The sequence below is a fragment of the Pelmatolapia mariae genome, linkage group LG10_11, assembly GCF_036321145.2.
Source record: "Pelmatolapia mariae isolate MD_Pm_ZW linkage group LG10_11, Pm_UMD_F_2, whole genome shotgun sequence".
Lineage (NCBI taxonomy): Eukaryota > Metazoa > Chordata > Actinopteri > Cichliformes > Cichlidae > Pelmatolapia > Pelmatolapia mariae.
The window spans coordinates 9,567,523-9,586,272 of record NC_086236.1 but is presented as its reverse complement, the minus strand read 5'-3'; the positions used below and the strand labels follow the sequence as shown (position 1 = coordinate 9,586,272).

The 18,750-nt window shown below is 40.9% G+C and overlaps 2 protein-coding genes across 2 annotated transcripts; both read right to left on the bottom strand.

Annotated features, from left to right (window-relative positions):
* Window positions 1–758: 758 nt before the first annotated feature.
* Window positions 759–8,020, bottom strand: tbl2 (transducin beta like 2). Its single transcript, XM_063486282.1, has 7 exons — window positions 7,831–8,020; window positions 5,644–5,765; window positions 5,207–5,391; window positions 4,755–4,906; window positions 4,225–4,351; window positions 3,731–3,883; window positions 759–2,230 (listed from the first exon to the last, which is right to left on the bottom strand). Exons 1-7 carry the CDS (start codon window positions 7,955–7,957, stop codon window positions 1,771–1,773), a joined length of 1,326 nt encoding a protein of 441 aa, XP_063342352.1. The 5' UTR covers window positions 7,958–8,020; the 3' UTR covers window positions 759–1,770.
* A 1,031-nt stretch (window positions 8,021–9,051) lies between these two features.
* On the bottom strand, window positions 9,052–18,469 carry pom121 (POM121 transmembrane nucleoporin). Its single transcript, XM_063487072.1, has 13 exons — window positions 17,858–18,469; window positions 16,974–17,180; window positions 16,652–16,801; window positions 15,800–15,880; window positions 15,508–15,679; window positions 15,329–15,417; window positions 15,169–15,248; window positions 14,915–15,033; window positions 14,727–14,826; window positions 14,038–14,316; window positions 12,456–13,946; window positions 11,795–11,893; window positions 9,052–11,246 (listed from the first exon to the last, which is right to left on the bottom strand). Exons 1-13 carry the CDS (start codon window positions 18,430–18,432, stop codon window positions 11,146–11,148), a joined length of 3,543 nt encoding a protein of 1,180 aa, XP_063343142.1. The 5' UTR covers window positions 18,433–18,469; the 3' UTR covers window positions 9,052–11,145.
* Between the last annotated feature and the right edge of the window lie 281 nt (window positions 18,470–18,750).

Here is an 18,750-nt window from a genome sequence, read left to right as displayed (position 1 = left end):
AACTTTATTGAGCGATTCACAGTATAATATAATATAATATAATATAATATAATATAATATAATATAATATAATATAATATTGTTAAAAGAGTTGTTAAAAAATGAGCATATATAGCCACATATTCGAATAATAATAATAAATAATAAAAATGTATCAATGCATTTATTTATTGAATTACATTTAATTAATATCATAAAACATGTTTTTGTTACCATGAGCCTTGTTTTAAGATTTCTTTCATCCAAATGGTTAAAATAAATGGTGACACTTTTTTCATTTGATTTGCCTTTATTTGTCCATCCATTACATTTTCACTAGAATTGGAACATTTTATTTTAATTTTAACATTGCACTTTGTGTGCCTTTGTTTTACTCTATGAACAATTTCCCTCTGGGATCAATAAAGTATTCTGAATCTGTTCTCCACCCTATAAATGACTTAGAATTTTTTTATATAAACTACTCAAGCCACACATTACACTGGATCACCCAGTTTTTCTGATTAATATAACCAGCCCATGTCTTTTATGCTGAAAGACTGGAAAATAACTGATTAATGTTGTTTAAGGGAATATTATTTATTTTTTTGGTGTTGTTTTACAAAATATTCATTCTGACAGTCTTAAAAAAATACCAAAAAGGGCACAGAGATTCAGGATGTCTTCTATTAAAGCTACAAAAATTAATCCAGACTGCACAATTGAATTAAGATACTTAAGGCCTTATTTTATACCCAAATCCTCAAACACAAGCACACTGTAATCAAATATATGCCTTTATTCAAAACAAGTTACAAATTCTGCAAATCCTGAGGATTATTTTGATATGCTTTGCCTTTCTGGGGACTATAGGACGCTCCAGACTTCACCGCTACAACTCTGGAAAAAAAAAAAAATCTGTTTGTGAGGATCAAATACACCTTCAGTGGGCTGCTAGGATGGACTGAGGAATAAGCTAGTTTTTCTTCCCCAGTTTCAGTGACTTTGAAGGTTATTTTTATCACTCTGACAGATCCGAAGAGGTGGTTTCACCTGTGTTTTCAAGATGCCGGACATCTTGCTCACACTTCTTTCAGTTAGTTGTACTTGAAAGGCACCTCACAATTTACGTTCTGCTCTGAAGTCAAATCCTCTTATGGTATTTGCACTGAATTGTACACCCAAGTGAGAGTGCACAGGTGTCAACTGAGGCCTAATTTTTAACCCTCAATAGCAATGCCATTAGATAAAGCTTTAAGGATTTCAAAGAGGAGATTTCCAAAGATTTACTTTGGATGTAATAAGCAGAAAAGGAATTTTACTTCAACGCCACCCTCTGGGAAAATATTACACTTTTAACTTTTTTCACAGCAGAAATTTTGACCTACCACAGTAGGAAAAGCAAAGGTGTGACATTAACACTAGTTTGTGTTCAAAGTTTCACAGTGAGTCAGCACAGACAACACCTGGACTTGGAAATGAAGCACCCAAACCGACAGTGGCCATTAGATGTTAAAGGGACTGTTAATCTGTTCCTTTTTCCACATAGTGACTCTGAGACAAATTTCACAAACTATGACAAATCAAACACAATCACAGCACATCACACTCAAAAGTCCAAATGTCTCAAATCAAACGAAGCACTTCCATAAAAAGATAACTTTTATTAAACTGCATGCAAATCTCATCTTCACAGTCCAGATCATTAAGAGGCAGAGGTGACTATGCAAACAAATGATTAGCAGAGTCTGACACTGTCACATTCAGAGTGTGATTTCCTATTATTTCTGTTTAGTTGGAGGGGGCAGCGAGCACAGCGTCCAGGGCACTCTGAGCCTCTTTGATCTGCTGCTGCAGTCTCTGCTTCATGGCCTCGTTCTGAGCCTTCTTCAGCATGTCCTGCATGTCTTTGATGGCAGCCCGGTAGCCCGGAGCGTTGTGAAACACTCGGATAGCCTTGTCGCCACTGCACACCAAGAAGCGTCCGTTAATGTCAAATCTAAGGTCCGTGATCTCCACGCTGTGGATGCCATGCAGCTCCTCCTCCAGCTTTCCGCTGGCAGCATCGTACATGGCCACGTTGCAGCCATCGCTGACGGCCACCACCCGGCCGTCTGGAGACAAGGCCACCCGGCTGCCTTCAGACGAGCTGCAGGGAACGGTTTTCAGGAGGTAGGGATCCTGCTGCTTTTTGTACTCCACGTCCGTGTTCCATAGCTTCCACGTGCCGTCTTTGGAGACGCTCACCATCCTGAAAAATGAAAAGAAAGTATTACTGCTTAACACAGCAGGCTTCTTTACTCTCAGCTTAACGTTTATACTAGAGATGGCACGATACCACTTTTTTATGTCCGATACCGATATCATAAATTTGGATATCTGCCGATACCGATATTAATCCGATATAGTGTGTTTTTTAATCAATAAAACTGTTTTTTTAATATCTTGCTGCATTTTGTATAAGTTCATACTCAAGTTTAAATAAACAACAACACTAAAGCTATTCTGTTATACCTGTATGTAAAAAATACACTGCACCCAAAATATTTCATAGTTCAGCAACACTGATCAATCTAATAAACTTAAACCTACTCCATCCTTCCTATTCTGGTATTTTAAAGAGTACTTAGCAGAAATATTAAGCAACCTAACTAATAGGGTTGCAAACTCCCAGCAAAAAAAAAAAAAAAAGGGAACCACCTCCACCCTCCACCCCATGATGCTTAATCGACGTAATCAACTTTAATTTGATGCAGTGTGAAAAAAATGCACAGAAATAAATTATTTTTCAAGAATAATTAAATATATTCAACATCTTTCTTCTACAGAATTGCAGACTGCACAGATGGTACTTTCCCAAAGGAAAAAGTACTATAGCTTACTAGGGTATATTAGACTTAACAGTTACTATATACAGTAATGGACTTCTATACATTTTACATCAGATTAAAACTTTGGGTGTAAGATTCAGATAATTATTTATTAAAAGCTAGACATTTTAAATGAGAATAAGAAAGATAAGTATATCTTTGTGCCCCCTTTTCCCTGTTAATGCCCTATCGGCCCCCCTGGCTAAACTTTGCTAGATCCGCCCCTGCACAGTTACCAGCCGTCAGCTACGTAGAAAAGGATCCTGGTCTAGAAAGTAATATTAAATAAATTCTAACGACAGCTTATCAATGTTAAACGTGCTGCTGTTGTTCAGCCGCTGGTTTCCTCTTTCTGGTGCAAAGTGGGCCAAAAACAAAGAAGAGAGACGGACTCGCGACAGAAAAGCCGATCAGCTGATCATTAAGCAGTTTCATGAAGTAGCGGCAGGAGAGGGAGTGAGAGAGAGAGGCAGTCGCTCCATATATCGGTTGTTAAGCTTAACGTAGGTACGCTTTACAAACATTCAGAGATGAACTTACACACTTGCTTTACTTCTCTCTGGGATAACTTCCTCGGAGATGAAATGCTGGTTTGGTAGCGAGGCTACAAATACACACAGCCGCTCTATCACGCGACGTGCTACGGTTACAAGCCGAGTTACGCCGTGTCGCAAGTTTTGTGAGGTGCTTTTTTGATATTTAATGGATCGGATTACATTTTTTATTTCTCACCGATATCCGATCCAGCAATTTACGTCAGTATCGGACCGATACCGATACCTAATATCGGATCGGTCCATCTCTAGTTTATACGCCATTTTATGTTGTCTCAGCTTATAAACAACCATTTATTTTCCATCTCAAATATTGCAGCGTATTACCTGCGAGAGTCGTTGGAAAAGGCAAATGCGTGGACTCCAGCAGAGTGGCCCTTCAGGTCAAAGGCTCGCACCACCTCTCTGAAGTCTCCTCCTTTGCCGAAGCAAACCTCCCACACCTTCACATCAGGAGTGAAGCCGCAGGACGCGACAAACCTGAGCAAATAGATGAAGCAGGATCAGAGCTCCCAAAGAGTGACACGCAATTCAAACACTTATTTTTATTTCGATTTTTATTTTACTGAATGGAATTTAAAAGTAAAAAACTATATGAAGAAATCATCTTACATGTGGGAAAATTACTTTTCAGACCTTTACTTTTCTCAACAACAGTTTAAAGCAGAAGAACCTACAGCTCTTACTGTAAAACATCGCTTATAGACACTTTTTCTGTTTTAATGTCATGAAACAGTAAAACAATAAACTTACAGAGTAGATGTATATCATTTCTAAGCTTTCAAGTGTAAGCTGTGCAGTAAATAAGGAGTGGGACTGACCTGCCACACGGGGAGATGGCAGCATAAGAATTGGTTATGTGGTTCGTGTTGATAGAGGCCAGCACCTCTCCTTTCAGGTCCCAGATGTTGATACAGGTGTCGGTGGAGGCACTCATGATAAACTTGCCTGTGGGTGAGAAACACAATATCAGCCCCACAAACTGGTGACAAATACTGAAAAATAAATAAATAAATAAGGTTTTAACAGATATTCCCTTTTTTGACAGCTTTCTTCTCATGTGAAACTAGAGTCAACTTTTGTTGCTTATTGGTGGGTCGATTTTTTTCTTAAAACAGTTAGGCTGTCAAGAGGCTGACTAACCCAAAGACTGCACAAATAATCAAAGAGATGGAGCAGATGAATAAAAGAAACATTGAAATGAATTTACTGATTGTTAAATACTAAACCACAAATGCTTTCACACACTTTCAAAAACCCAGCTGGTGATAAAAACAAACCCAGCTGTGTTAACTGCGTTACTAGCCGATACTATAAGTAAAAACTTTTAAGTTATTTCGGCATTCTGTACCTGTCTCTGCGATGCCAATGTTGAGGATGGTGGCCTTGTGCTTCTGTGGGAAATCCTCGGGAGCAGCTTTGAAGCTCATGGAGCCGTCATCCTTCTTTGTCATTTTGAAGATTCGTATGCAGTCTCCATTGGCCAACCAGGTGATAAACGCCCTGTAGAGAAAAGGAGAAAATCAGTGAAGGAGGCAGCGCTTGTTTCTGAAGATTACCTCACCATAACTCTGGTTGTGTACAGTGCTTTGAAAAGGTATTGGTCCACTTACTGATTACTTTTCTTCATATTTTACATGCTTACATGTTTCAGATCATCAAACAAGTTACTTCACAAGTCTTTTCTAAACCTCTTTGACATGATTTATTGGTTTATGTTAAACTTACACTAGCTCTTGTGTACAATTCACTTTCCTTAGGAAAGAGAAGAAATGCTTTATGTCAGTAAGTGTAGTTAAAGACCTGGAGTCAGGGCTAAACCGGACCAGCGTAGCGTGATCCAGCTCCACATTGGCTCTCAGACACTTGTGCTCGCGGTCCAGGAAGTCCTTGGTGCTCCAGATCCGAACAGTGCGGTCGTCAGCACACGACGCCAGGTACTTCCCGTTACTGCTAAAATCGAGGCAGGTCACATTTCCACTGTGGCCCTAAAAGGCACATGGAAACAAATACACACATGCTGAAAAAAGGCTATGGAGGGGGTTCAAGTGAAACCTTGTTAAATTATTTCAGAACAGCTCACTGAGCTGAGCTGCATCCAGACCAAAACAAAAGCAAGGCTTTTAACTCGCATAACCTACAGTGACTTAAAACAAACCAAACTCTGGTCTCTTATGAAAACTCTTCCTTGCCCTCTGAGGCTTTTACAATGTGTGTGTTTGATGATTGTTTCAGTTTACCTTCAGAGAGGCTGCCAGCAGCGGATGGCTGAAAGTGTGTTGTGTAGGTTTATCCTTGCGGCCACGCTGCTTCTCCTGCTTCTGCTTCTTGGATTGGGAACCCTTCACAGCACTGGCTTCAGCTGGAAGACACACAGGAAAAACATGACCATTGATGCCCACTAAGACTATTTTAAAAGGATATATACAAACTATTACTCAGATGGCTGTATATCAGTAGAATAAGCAGTTCTACTAATTGGAACTTTGCTGCTTTGATCACTGGCTGCCCCAGTCTGCATGCCAAAGTGTCCTTGGGGAAGATAGTGAACCCCAAGTTGCTCTCCGATTGGCTCATAGAGCATAAATATTAGGTAGTAAATAGTTAGGCATAGGAAAAAAGTGCTTGTGTTAATAAGTCTTGTAATACAAAGCACTTGCAAAAGAGAACCAGTCCATTTATAATGCTATATGTTTAGCATTATATAGCATATAACATATCATATAGAATTTGTAATTTTGCACAATTTCTAACATAAATATAAACAAAATATATATATTCATTTTGTTTTTTAGGTTTCCATTTTATTTCTTTACTTTTTATTATAAGTTTTTCTATTATCATTATTTAATTAAGTTGTGTGGTTTGTGTGGTTGGTCTTTTGTAATTTTACTAACAATATAAGTGTATCTAACTTTTATAAGCAGTCTAACAATAACAATGTACTCTTGTGAGCTGCTATGAATCAGTTATCTCTGGGGAAAAATCATTGATGGATAGCTCTTGTTTATGGATCTTCTTCAACAAGCCTGCACATTAGCATGTATGTCAAAGCCCAGTCATAAGGAAAAGGCTAAGAACATAAAAAAAGTTTTATTTCCACACATTTCATTTTAGAATAAACTGTTGGTTATGCTATTTCTGAACATGATGTGGGTGTTATGAAGCATTAACAAACAGCTAAAAGATAATTGATGTGTAATTTTCCAATCCTTGGTATCATGACAATCCCCCCCCCAAAAAAACCCCCAAAAAACTCTGGAAATCAGGGAATTAGCTCTGGGAGGTTTTCTATTCACTGCATGCAATAATGTTAACAGAATGTGGAAAAACACTCTCAGCATGGTTATTATAGTGAACTAAAATTAAATTAAAAGCCAAGAAAATTGTGGAAATAAGCTATATGACTGGAAACTAAGAAAATGAAAAAGTAACCAAAATAAATTTAAAAAAAAACCCCGAATTACTTAACTTCCTCCTTTAGTATAAAGACATACACATTAGGTTAACTGGTGACTCTTAATTTTCCATAGGTGTAAATGTGAGTATGGACAGTTGTCGGTCTCTAAGTTAACCCAGCAACAGAGTGGCAACCTGTCTGGGATAAGTGGAAGAAAATGGATGGATGTGATGGATAAAAATCTAAACTAAAACATCCAAAATAACTGAAACTAACCTCAAAAGAAAAACAAAATTCAAAATGAAACACAAACAAAACCTATTTAGACAACACAAAACTATAATAAGTTACTATTAAAGTGATTAACTCCAAGGTTATAAAAATTATGCCCAGAATTATTACTGTATTATTAGTCAATTATAAACTCCTATTACCTGGAGAAAAAATAATAGTCTAACTACGTCTTTATTAGTCCAAAATTTAATTTAATGTAAATTCTTCTTCGAACATAGTTAAACAGACTCAACATCAGATGAATGTGCTAACCTTCCTCTGTTTTATAACTTTTAAGTACTATCTTTATACGGTGAGCTATTCTACTTTACGCTGTAAAGCGCTTTGGGGTCCTTAGGGACTAAGTAAAGCGCTATACAAATACAAGCCATTTACCATTTACATGTATAAGAGTCTTAGTGTTGCCATTAACTAATGTCACGTGCTACAGATACCGATTTGAACCTTTGTCATCAATGAAGCGTTAAAAAACAGGCAGTGACTCGACAGAAAGCAGTGCACCCATTGGTCTGTTAATGTGACAGTGACAGCCACTCAAAAGTTACCGTAGCTTGCACTTCTAGCTCTGAGTTCGTGTTAATATCGTTGGCACGGAGCTCTTTTGTTGAATGAATCAATTACTGAGTAAGTGAATGAATGAATGAATGAATGCAGTATGACTGACTTGCCGCCTTCTCCACAGTCTCCCCCTTCTCCAGCTAGCTAGAGTTACGTTAGCCCGAGTGGCTCTTACCGGCAAACTCCGCTGCCTGCTCAGTTTCCTCTCTTATTTCTTCTTTCCGTCTGCCCACCGCTAACGCAACCAGAATAACCAGTGCACCCAGTAACAAAGTTAACGCGGCCAGAGCAGCTATCTCCATGTCGACACCCTTCTGCCACGTATTTTGCAACGCTAACGTCTCCTAAACTAACCCCGCACGACTGGGGCACCGCGCATGCGTCCTAATAGTACGCTTCATCTAAGGCTGCGTTCATGTTTACGACTGCAAATAGTAAATACGAGAACCCCCCGCCCCCAAACATTTCCGTGAAACATATAGTTTATTTTAAATGTATAAACATTCCGTTTCCATTCAGTTTGACTTGCATGATTTTAACATGACGTTAAAAGACAACTTAATCTCTTAGATTATTCGTTTTTTTCTTAATTATAACGGCGTTACCTAGCGTAACTGCCACAATTTTCACATTTCCTGTTCTGGGTGTAGTCATGAATGCAGCACAATCCGGGTATCAAACCGTCTCTAATGCCACCTAGCGGACTGGCGTGTGTGGAATGTTTGAAAACTTTTCAGGAGAAAAGTTGGAGCCATGCTTCCACGATGTTTACACCAAAATTTATATCCTACCATCTGAATGTTGCTGCAAAAATCAGGACTCACCAGACCAGGCAAATTTTTTCCAGTTTTTTACTGTCTATTTTCTGCGATCCCGCGTGAAGAGTATCCTCTGTGTCCTTTTCTGAGCTGACAGGAGTGGCACTGATTGTGGGGTGTCTGCTGCTTTAGCCCACCTACTTCAAGGTTTAACATGCTGTGCATTCAGAGATGCTCCTCTGCATTCCTGTGTTTGTAACAAGTAATTAAATGAGTTTTCGGATCAGTTCAAAGTTGTCAGGCTTTTTCACCTTTCATAGTTTCTTAAATTACCCACCCCCATGCTCAGTTGAACTTCATTTTGACCATGTCTACAAGCCTAAATAAATGTGATTTAGATATTTGCATCAAGTATACCTGAAATATTTAAAGCAAAAGCATGTATTCCTCAGGAAAGTAGCCATTTACTGTTCCGTAGCAAGTGGTAATACTTCCAAGTATGCTTTAAAATGCATTGTGATTATTTTCTGAGAAGAAATAAAATACAAAGTTTGGACTTGTATCTAGTCTGACGTTATATTGAATCTGATTTCAACTCCAGCTTTCTTGAAATTAAATCACTTAAATTTATTGGGACTAACTCATAGACACAGGGCCCAGTAAAACACTACTTAGATCTCTCGGAGTGTGTTGGATATCAATTCTTGACATTCTTGTTCTGTAAGCAGCGTGTCATTAACAAAGCATTTTTCCAAATGTGTTTCATGTTTTTGGCAGGGGAGAAACCAGAATTCAGAAGAGAAACCCACAGAAGCTTGGAGAAAAAATCCAGACTCCATAAAGAATCACTTTCCCTTCTTGCTCTGCTGTTCATCCACCATGTGTAGCAAACCCCTCTTTAAGCCAACTTTCTTCTGATTGGATGCCCCTCACAAAGAGAGGTGTTAAGGATTACTCCTCTCATGAACATCATACAACCAGAAGTAGAAGGAAAAAAACAAAAAACAACTATCAGAAACTGCGTTTGGAGAAGTTTGACGCCTGACAGGGTTTACTTGTTCATAGACTGAACAAATTACTCGAAACTCTGGCCAAGTTTAATATGAGGATCCACTATTGTAACAGTATATACATGACAGAAAATAAGAACAATCATAACAGGTCCTCTTTAACTTCCTGCAACATTACTAAGCAATACTTGTATATCCACTACAAAAACAGAGCATACTGCTAATATACAGTATGAAGTATAGCCTCCACGCCTTGGGAAGAAAATTTGGCGATCTTTAAAGGTTTAATGTGGAACATCCACAACTCACATTTTTATTTATTCAAATTTGACCATCCAAATAAAAAAAAGAAAAAAAAAAAAGAAGAAGAAACGAAGAAGAAACAAAGAAAGAACCCCCCCCCCAAAAAAAAGACAACTGGTAACGGCTCACTTTTCACAATAAGAGGTGATTATTACTGAGACCAGAGATCATTTGAATAAAACAGCTGACATCAACTGCTTTGCTGTCCATGTTTGCTGCACGCTCAAAAACAAAAATAATAATAATAATAATAATAAAAACAAAAAACAAAAACAAAAAAATCCCTGTATCGCTGTGAGAGATCCAATAGAACAGACTGTAATTTTTTAGTAAAACTGACATAAGGTAGCAGTGACATTTCTGAAGTGGGGATAATGTGTTGCTGTGCAGATATTTAAAAACTCACCATTTATCACGGTTACATGTGCATTAACAGCAGGTAGGCTGAAGGTAAAATGTAACTGGTTCTAGCAGATTTGTTACGTTTCAGTGAATTAACAAGGATTCAGTGCCTGGGCGCAAAGAGAGGTAGTCTGGCACAACAAACACACACACAAGCACACTCTCATCTCAAGATTCTTTTCACAGGGAACAAGCTGAAGAGTTGGCTTTGGTTTGTCAGCGCTAGTCGAGTACTCATCCTACTCACATACTGACCTGCTAATTCAATCAGTTGGCAATCACTATCTAAAAAGGCCATCCACAGGAGGACTCTGGGAATGCTTGCAATGACAAAGAGTACGAAACAAGAATACGAGGATCTGCACAAACTATGTTAAGACATTTACTAAGTCGCCCTTTTAAGTGCAGAAACACATTATTCATTTACAGGGTCAGAGAGCCAATTAAAAAAATAATTTAAATGCAAACTTTACATTTACACTGCAGTGTTGTGTACCTTATCTGAATTGACTGTGCATTTCATCCCATTCAGACTCAGTCAGAGAATGTACTCAAATATTCAGGTAACATACAAACCAGCGAGCGTTTCACGTAAAAAAATAAATGTCTGAGCCGCAGCTCCACCTTTAGCTCGACTCAACTTTCTCCTTAAGACGAACCAATGGGAGTGTCCGTGTACGGTAAAAGGAAAAAGAACTTTGGATATGCTTATGTTCAGCATCTATCAAATAGTCTTTTCTCTTTCTTCAAGTATAGTACATCATTGTGGTTTCTCTCTCCTTACTGCTGCATTCCCTCACTGGGTCATGGACTCAGTAGGCTAATGTGCTCTTTCTAACTCGTCTGCAAACTTCGGGCCAGCACAACCCACTGGAGGAGGAGAGGGAGGAAGCAGAGGGCATGGTGGTAGCCTGATGGGGTGGGATGTTGGGCTTAGAACAGAGCAATGTTAGCCAGGTTAGCCATAGCAGCAACAGCTGGAGTCCTCCGAATGCGTTGTTGGAACGACGTGGCAGGCTACTTCTTCCTGTTGTGTTGTCGCCTCGCCTGCAGCCTCTGCCGTGCTCCGGATGGTTTCGATCCAGCTCCGATTGAGAAGGAAGGAGTTGCTGGAGATCCTAAACAAAATAAAAAATATATGGATATGTAACAATTTCTGCTACAAAGTATCCAGTTCTTAACAGTGGCATCAAATTTTCCAACTTCAAAACTGCCTCTTAATTTCATCTAAATTAGGATCAATATCAGGTCTGACAAGGAATTCTTATAGTGAGGCAACATGCTTTTAAGTATTTGGCTGCAATAAAAATTCCCATAAGCCTGCCTCAAGCCCACCTTTAATAACAGAACCCATGTGTTTCCACTTTGGCCTCACAGCAGTAGATAAACAGGCTAAATCCCACTACATTGCAATGCACAATGCTACAGTGTAGCATCCTATTACCAACAGAAGAGGTATAGAGTAATTTAACAAATTTATCAATAAAGCTTTGTGATGGTGCTGCACTCTCACTAAATAAAATCAGAAGACAAATTTGTTTAAATCACTGGGTTACAGCTCCTTGAGAGCAACAACCTTTTAAACATCTAGCCACACATCCCTACTAAAGCCCCAGCTGGGCATCACCTCTAAAAAAAAAAAAGAAGAAGAAAATTGATGCCTTACCAAACTGAACAGCATTGAAGCCTTGGAGTGGAGTTCCAGGACTTCCAAAGGGAATTGGACCTCCAGCAGCACTCTGGCCAAAAGATGGTGTTGACGTTCCTGCAGGGAAAACAGCATGCAACTTCAAACACCCAACACCTAAAATTCTGATAGACCAACATAGTAACCTAACCACAGAGATCTTTCTGTCAGTGTGTGGCACAGTAGGAAACCAGCACTCACACATAAGTGCAACCATACAGCGATGTAAACAAACAAAAATGCAGCCCACCCTCCCCACCACTGAGACCCATTAATTCAACTACTGGTTATGTTTCACATACCAATCATTTCAATAAATTTTCTATCATTTCTATCATCTATTTACTGGTAATCAAAACTAAAATTATTTTAAGATATTCGCAACAGACAAAATTAGTGTAGTGGTTAACATCTTTGCCTAACACGAGAAAGATCCCTGGCTTGAGACCAGGAGGAGACACAAAAAGGTCACCCGGAGTAAAATCTGTGCCAAATCAAATATCTGGTGTGATAAAAATCCTTTCAAGCAAGGGAACAGCCAAAAGAAATAGCTAGCCAACATTACATTCATTGCTTGAACCGATTTACAGGTGGGTTTAAGACATAAACAAGCAAAACAACAACAGTCTTAATTCCTTACCAAAAGCTGGTTTGTCTGTAGCAGCAGCCCCAAAGTTGAAGCTTCCCATCTGTGGTGCAGGATTATTGGAAACTTGTGTTCCAAACTGAGGGCACGGCATTCCAGAGCCAAAGTTAAATCCACCGGATGCTGGCTGAGCTGGTCCAGAGGGAGCCGGCTGAGGAGCTGCACTGCCAAATCCGAAGGTGGGTGTGGAGGAGCTCTGAGTCTGGGTTGCTGCACCGAAACTTGGTGGAGCTGAGGGTGCAGCTGAGGGAGCGGCAGTGCCACCGAAAGCAAAACCAGCAGTGCTGGCTCCAAATGCTGGTTTAGCTGGGGTCCCAAAAGTGGCTGCTGTGGTGGTAGGAGTTGCCCCAAAGTTGAAAGGAGCTGGGGCAGGGTTAGAAGCAGGTGTGGATGACGCTCCGCTGCCTCCAAAATTGAATGGCTTTGGCGCTGCTGCTGTGGAGCCAAAGGTTGTCTGAGCTGGTGGGGCTTCAAAAGATGACTTTCCAAAGTTGCAGGTTGACTGTGTGGTAGCAGGAGCAGCAGTGGAAACTGTGTTGCCCATGGCAAAGCCTCCAAATGAAGCAGTGGTTGTGTTCTGATTGGGTGCTGCCTGGCCAAATGTAAATACTTTCTGGCTGGCAGCCTGAGCATCTGGCTGTGTGGCACCAAATGCAAAGGTACCCTGGCTGGAGGTTGTGGTTGAAGCAGTAGCAGGCCCTGGAGCTGGGGCCGTGGCTGCTGCTGTAGTAGTGGTAGCAGTTCCAAACTGAATTGTGCCGACAGCATTCTGAGCCTGATTCAAGGCTGAGGTGGTGGTACTTGTTGTAGATGTTGTGTTCCAGTTTCCAAAGAGGGATTTCATAGCTGGCTGTGGAGCAGGCTGTGAAGTGGGAAGGGAGCCTGTGGATGTGCCAGCCGTGGTGGTTGTGGTGGTTAAGCCAGAAAACAGAGATGGGCCAGCTGTGTTGCTGCTTGTTGATCCACCAAATACTGAGGCTGTACTGCCTGTGCTTGAAATTGTAGAGGCTGCCTTTGCACTTGTAAGGGATGGAGGCTGTCCAAAGCCAGTAGCTGCAGTGGCATCTCCAAAGATGGGTTTGAAATTCTGGACAGGTGGTTTGCTTTCTAAAGCTGATGTAGCTGAGGTGGTGGTGGTGGTGGCGGTTACAGCAAAGATGGGCTTAAAGCCTGAAGCCATTAGTGGGTTGGTGTTACTGATTGATGCAGAGCTGCTGGCTGGGGGTGCAGTAACAGCAGCTGAGTTAGATGTTGAGGAAGCAGAGGAGGCGCCGACCTGGCTAGCCACCCCAAATAGGCTTGCCATAGGTGGGGTGCTGCTGGCAGCCTGGGAGACCTGACCCAGCAGGACCTGAGCAAAGGCTGAGGACTGCTGCACACCTGCAGAGGAGGACTGGGAGACTGCAGGGATTTGTGGGGAAGCCACTGTTGTTGATGCTTTCAGGATTGAAACACTGGGTTGTGTGGGTGTGGTTGATACAGACACTAAGGGCATATTGGGAGGAAAAAAACATGAGTGTAAATAACAAAGAAATTAAAGGTAGTCAAAATTAAATCAAGTGAAGAGCAGTTGTACCTGAACTTGCACTGGTAGCGGATGTGGGAGAAGGAGCGCTAGCTTTCTTCAAAGCCTCCAGCAGTGGGTTGGGGGCTGCAGGCACTGTACCGGCACTGCTCACTGGATTGGGATCCAGGTTAATGACTGGGGTGGCAGAGCTAGATGTGGGCAAGGGAGCTGCCAGAAGGCTGCTCAAGGTTGTGGTCGAAGTGGTAGCGGTAGCAGTAGAGCCAGCAGAGGGGGCAGGCAGGGTGGAAGTGGTGGCTGAGGGGGAGACAGTCTTCTCAGGCTCTGGAGCTAAAAGAAAGAAGAGGGTCACAGACATGCTAGGGCTCATGTTTTCCCTCCATTTTGGTTGAAACACATTTATGTAGATTGACTTCTTTCACAATGGCTCTATAGTAATATAGATACATTTTATACATATTCCTGTACATTTTATACATATCTCCATGCGATTTTTCTATACACATTTCTGTACATTGTTACCTGTATATACAGACTTCAGTTGCTTATGTATATAGGACCACTTTGTGTCTTCGTTTTATATTTTATATTCTCCTTACTATAAGAGCTGTGTAACAACAAAATTTCTCATCCGTGGGACAATAAAGGTTTATTCTTTTCTATTCTATAAATAATTTTTCTGGTGTTTAAATCTTTACATGTGAATGAAGGGTTAACAGATTGAACTGAATGCAACTTACCAGGTGTCTCCAGGACCTTCTGTATCTTACTTATACCAGCCTTTTTCTCCTCATCTAGATCTTTAACAGTAACTGTATAACCCAGTTCAGGAGGTGGGGGCTGCAAGGAAGCACAAGGAGAAACTAAAAGCACTGTAATGGCTAAGCACGAGAACAGAGGTTTCTAACGAGACTACAGCAATCCTTACCAGAGAAATGTGATCATCCCGGTTGCTGGACACCAGCTGAATCTTCCTTTTTCTTTTCCCACTACCACCAGAGTCTGACGAGGTATTCAGTTGGACCTTGGGCAATGGAGCCAGTTTGACTGGAACATCATCATATAAGGCACAATAAATAGAAAGTAATTTAATGCCTCTGAAGGTTTTTTTCTTTTAAGTCAACTGCATTCATGTTAAACTTTTGGGGCACGCAGATTGAACACTGCACACTTGACACTCACAAGAGACGAGTGTGTTGTCCATAGGCGTGTGATCTGACTTTGCAGAGGATGCTGAGCTGGGAGACTGCGTGTCGTCCTCTCTGGAAATGAAACTTAAGGTTACAAACCGTGATACTGGATTAAATGTCAACAACTGATCAGAAACCTAGCAGAGACACACCTGGGTCTTTTTGAGATGCCCTCTGGAGTCTGACAGCGAGATGATCCAGGGCTGGACAGAGGGGAGCTGGGTGCTGACGGCTTCTTCCACTGTGAAGGGAAAACAAGATTTACAGTGTCATAGCTCCACTGTTTCCTCTAGAATCCTGTGCGTCCTTTAATGCAGCAGAGAAGAGTTACCTGGTTGAGACCCAATGAAGAGCTGTAGGAACTCTGGATGGCATTTCTCCTGGTGCCTGGGGTTCCTCTTGGAGCATGAGCTCCACTGCCAGAGCTGATTGAGGATGTCCGAGACCTCTTCATAATGGACTCCTCAGTCACTGAGGTCATCCCTCTTTTCAGACTTCCCGGCCTGGGAAAGGGAAAATATTTCTCTTAATGCACAGGTAGCACCACACTATACTTCACCCTGCACCACAGGCTTTCATAAGACATGATTTAACAGCATGACTAGTAGAAAAGTTTAACTTACTTAGGAACCAGCTGTGATGGCGTGCCATTGGGCAAAAGGGGTTCAAAAGCAGAGTGTGCACTTCCACCGCTGTCATTACGTCTTAGGAAGTAAAAAATTAATGAAAAAAATAAAATGGAAAAAACCAACAACCATTTATTATTTTGAAATATAATAATAGAGAAAACCTATGTAAAATGTGCTATGTTACGTTTTAGTGATATTTCCAATTTTCTTGGCATCCTTCAGTAACTCAAAACTGCATTTGAGCTTCGGTAATGTATTTATAGAAGACTTTAAGTCCACATTTGTATCTTGTATTAGCATGTGATCTGTATCTATTCAAATTATTGGGGGGAAAAGGGAAGCAATGAATACAGCATTATAATGCAGATGTTATATGCATTCACAAGAATGCAAGGCCCCATGTGGGAGTGTATTATTTGTTGGAACATTACATTAGAAGAGTGAGCTTTCCAAGTGCACCACAAATGGACTGGGAAATGGTGTTAATAGGAAAAAGCTATTCATCCATTCTGTTTGCAGCTGTCCGTAAAGCTAAGAGACCAAGACAACTGAAAGCATCAACAGGCTGTTTTTCTGTAGCCTTGCTAAAAACCACACTATGAATTACCTACAGACCAAGAAGGTTTAAACAAAACACATGATATTTTTTATGTCTTAGGTTTGCTGTGTGAGTACAGTAAGTTCTTTTTTCCAGTCTGTTTTTTAAATTTATTTCAGTTTAAAAGTTTTTATACCTACTTTTAGTTTACTATAATAACCTTACAGCTATCAGACAAAACAAAGTGTTGCCAAACTACATAAAAAGGCAAATATAAAGCTTGTCAGCATTCATGTGCTGCCTCGTACCTTCTTTTGCTTTTGTGCTCAGTTGTAAAGCTCCTGTCCTCGTCCTCCACTTCTCTCTTGCGGCTTTCCTTCAGCACCTTGAGGACACTCTCTCTGGAGCACGGATCGGCAGGCGCTCTGGGGAGAACGGCATAACTCAAATGGTCCATGCTGAAAAAAAAGGAAAAAAAAAAAAAACGAAAGGTAAACAGCCATTACAAAAGTTGTATCAAAAGGGTTTTGACATTAATCTCTTAAAACAGGTTATGTTAGAGTTTAAAGGGATCTGATTCAAGCTGATGATCTAAACTGAAACACTGTAATGCATAGATCGCGCAGAGACCTGGGGGAGCTGTGGTCAGGCCTGGCGATCTTCACTGTGACAGGACTGAGGGCAGCCGGGGAATTGCGAGGGCTGAGGATGTTTTTCTTTCTGAAACCATCCCATTTGACGGGAGGAAGGATTCCCACTGACAAGACACCCGGCTGCTGCAGGGGGTAGTGGCGCTGGGGTGTGATGGTGAACCTGCTCGCTGCTCCCGGTGTCTCCCTGCAGGACAGAACAATTAGAGGCCAAGGCAAAATGAAGGGTCTGAAAGTCTGCTTTTCATCTGTGTTTTTGTAATCCCACAAATGGCCATAATAGATTTTTCTGGGAAAACCCAACATATAATACTCACTAATATTACAGAAAACGTGAACTGTTGTTCCTGTCTATAATATTTCATGTCAGATACCATTTGTCAGCCTCTATAATGGTTGGGGCGATAGCGGAAATAAATCCCATTATCAGGTAAAAGTCTAATGCTTTGTTATGCTTTCTAAATACATTATTACATTGCCAATACAGCAAACCTGCTAAATATGCTTTTCAGCTCTAAAGTAATTTATATGGCCGACAATTCAAGTTTTCTGTCATAACTGTTCACAGATTGGAAATGCCGGTACTATATTAGTAGTAAATTACTGTAATGAGAAACTCTTGCACATGACATAACCTGTACAGATATACACGCATAGGATTGTAGTAACGTGTAGCACATTTGGATAGCTGTGTGGAGCTACAGAGATCGCTCTGACGGCTCGAAGGTTAGTCATTAAAAACCGCCAAGCTGCACCTTTAACCTTTTGAATTCCAACAACTTAACCGCCTCCATTCAAAAAGACCGGGCTGTATTACGCCGGTAAAACCGTGATGTGATTGATTTGATTTTAGCCTGAACATACCCAGCAAATGAAAGCCTTCTGTTTGGAGTATAGACGGCATGGTTGGGTCTGGCCAGCTTTTCCCGGAGCTGCTCTCGGGGATTTCTCACGGCTCTCCGCCTCCCCGAGTCGGCGGTTGGGCTCTCCGGTTTCCCGATGTAACTCCCCATGAGAAAATCCCGGGGGCTAAAAAGAAAAGACTCTCTTGATAAGGATTCCTTTCGATAAACGCCGCTTTCAGCGAGTCTTTGTCTTAAGTGTCCCTCTGATTCCCGGAGCTCGGCTTTGTTGCTGCCGCTGCTCTTCGCTCTCCCCCGTGCGGGTACCGAGACGCCGGTCGCCTCCCAGCTCCACAGCCAGCGCCGCAGTACGGCCGGAACGTTTAGCCCACCCCGAGGATTCGGGCCTAACCTGGCGGGAAGCGGTTCTCCGCTATGATAATAACAGACAATACAACAAACTGCAAGAATTAAGGTCACATAAAGAAAAGTGGGAATATAATAAAAAGCGAGAGTAACTAGGCCTAGAGCAGAGAGAAGCAATAAATGTTTTTCTCTAGGAGACATGGCGGCAACGCGCCGCCGGAGGACTCTCATATCCCATCATGCTGTTCTTCCGACATTACTTCTTGGATTTATATTTGTATTCACGCGCATTAGCGCCATCTACCGAGGTGGGGCTGTTAAACGCCGCCAGTGTTACTGCTCATTAAATTAATCTTCCTTTTGCTGAACCTTGGACAAATGTAATGTAAACTCTTGTGTAAAATATATGTATGATTATTATTTTCATTTTTTGCATATTGGTCACACTTAAATGTTTCAGATCATCAATTCAATTTTAATATTAATTTAATTTAATTTAATTTATTTAGGACAGTGCATGTTAATGAACATAAATGTAAAAAATTTACA

Excerpts from the sequence above, each read along its gene's own strand:
- tbl2 (XM_063486282.1), bottom strand. The coding sequence starts at position 7,957 with ATGGAGATAGCTGCTCTGGCCGCGTTAACTTTGTTACTGGGTGCACTG. Across the intron at positions 4,907-5,206 it reads CGGTTTAGCCCTGACTCCAG|GGCGTTTATCACCTGGTTGG; the intron begins GTCTTTAACTAC and ends TTTTCTCTACAG. Across the intron at positions 4,352-4,754 it reads CATTGGCATCGCAGAGACAG|GCAAGTTTATCATGAGTGCC; the intron begins GTACAGAATGCC and ends TCTCACCCACAG.
- pom121 (XM_063487072.1), bottom strand. The coding sequence starts at position 18,432 with ATGAGAGTCCTCCGGCGGCGCGTTGCCGCCATGTCTCCTAGAGAAAAA. Across the intron at positions 15,881-16,651 it reads GAGCACAAAAGCAAAAGAAG|ACGTAATGACAGCGGTGGAA; the intron begins GTACGAGGCAGC and ends TTACTTCCTAAG. Across the intron at positions 15,249-15,328 it reads GGCATCTCAAAAAGACCCAG|AGAGGACGACACGCAGTCTC; the intron begins GTGTGTCTCTGC and ends TTTCATTTCCAG.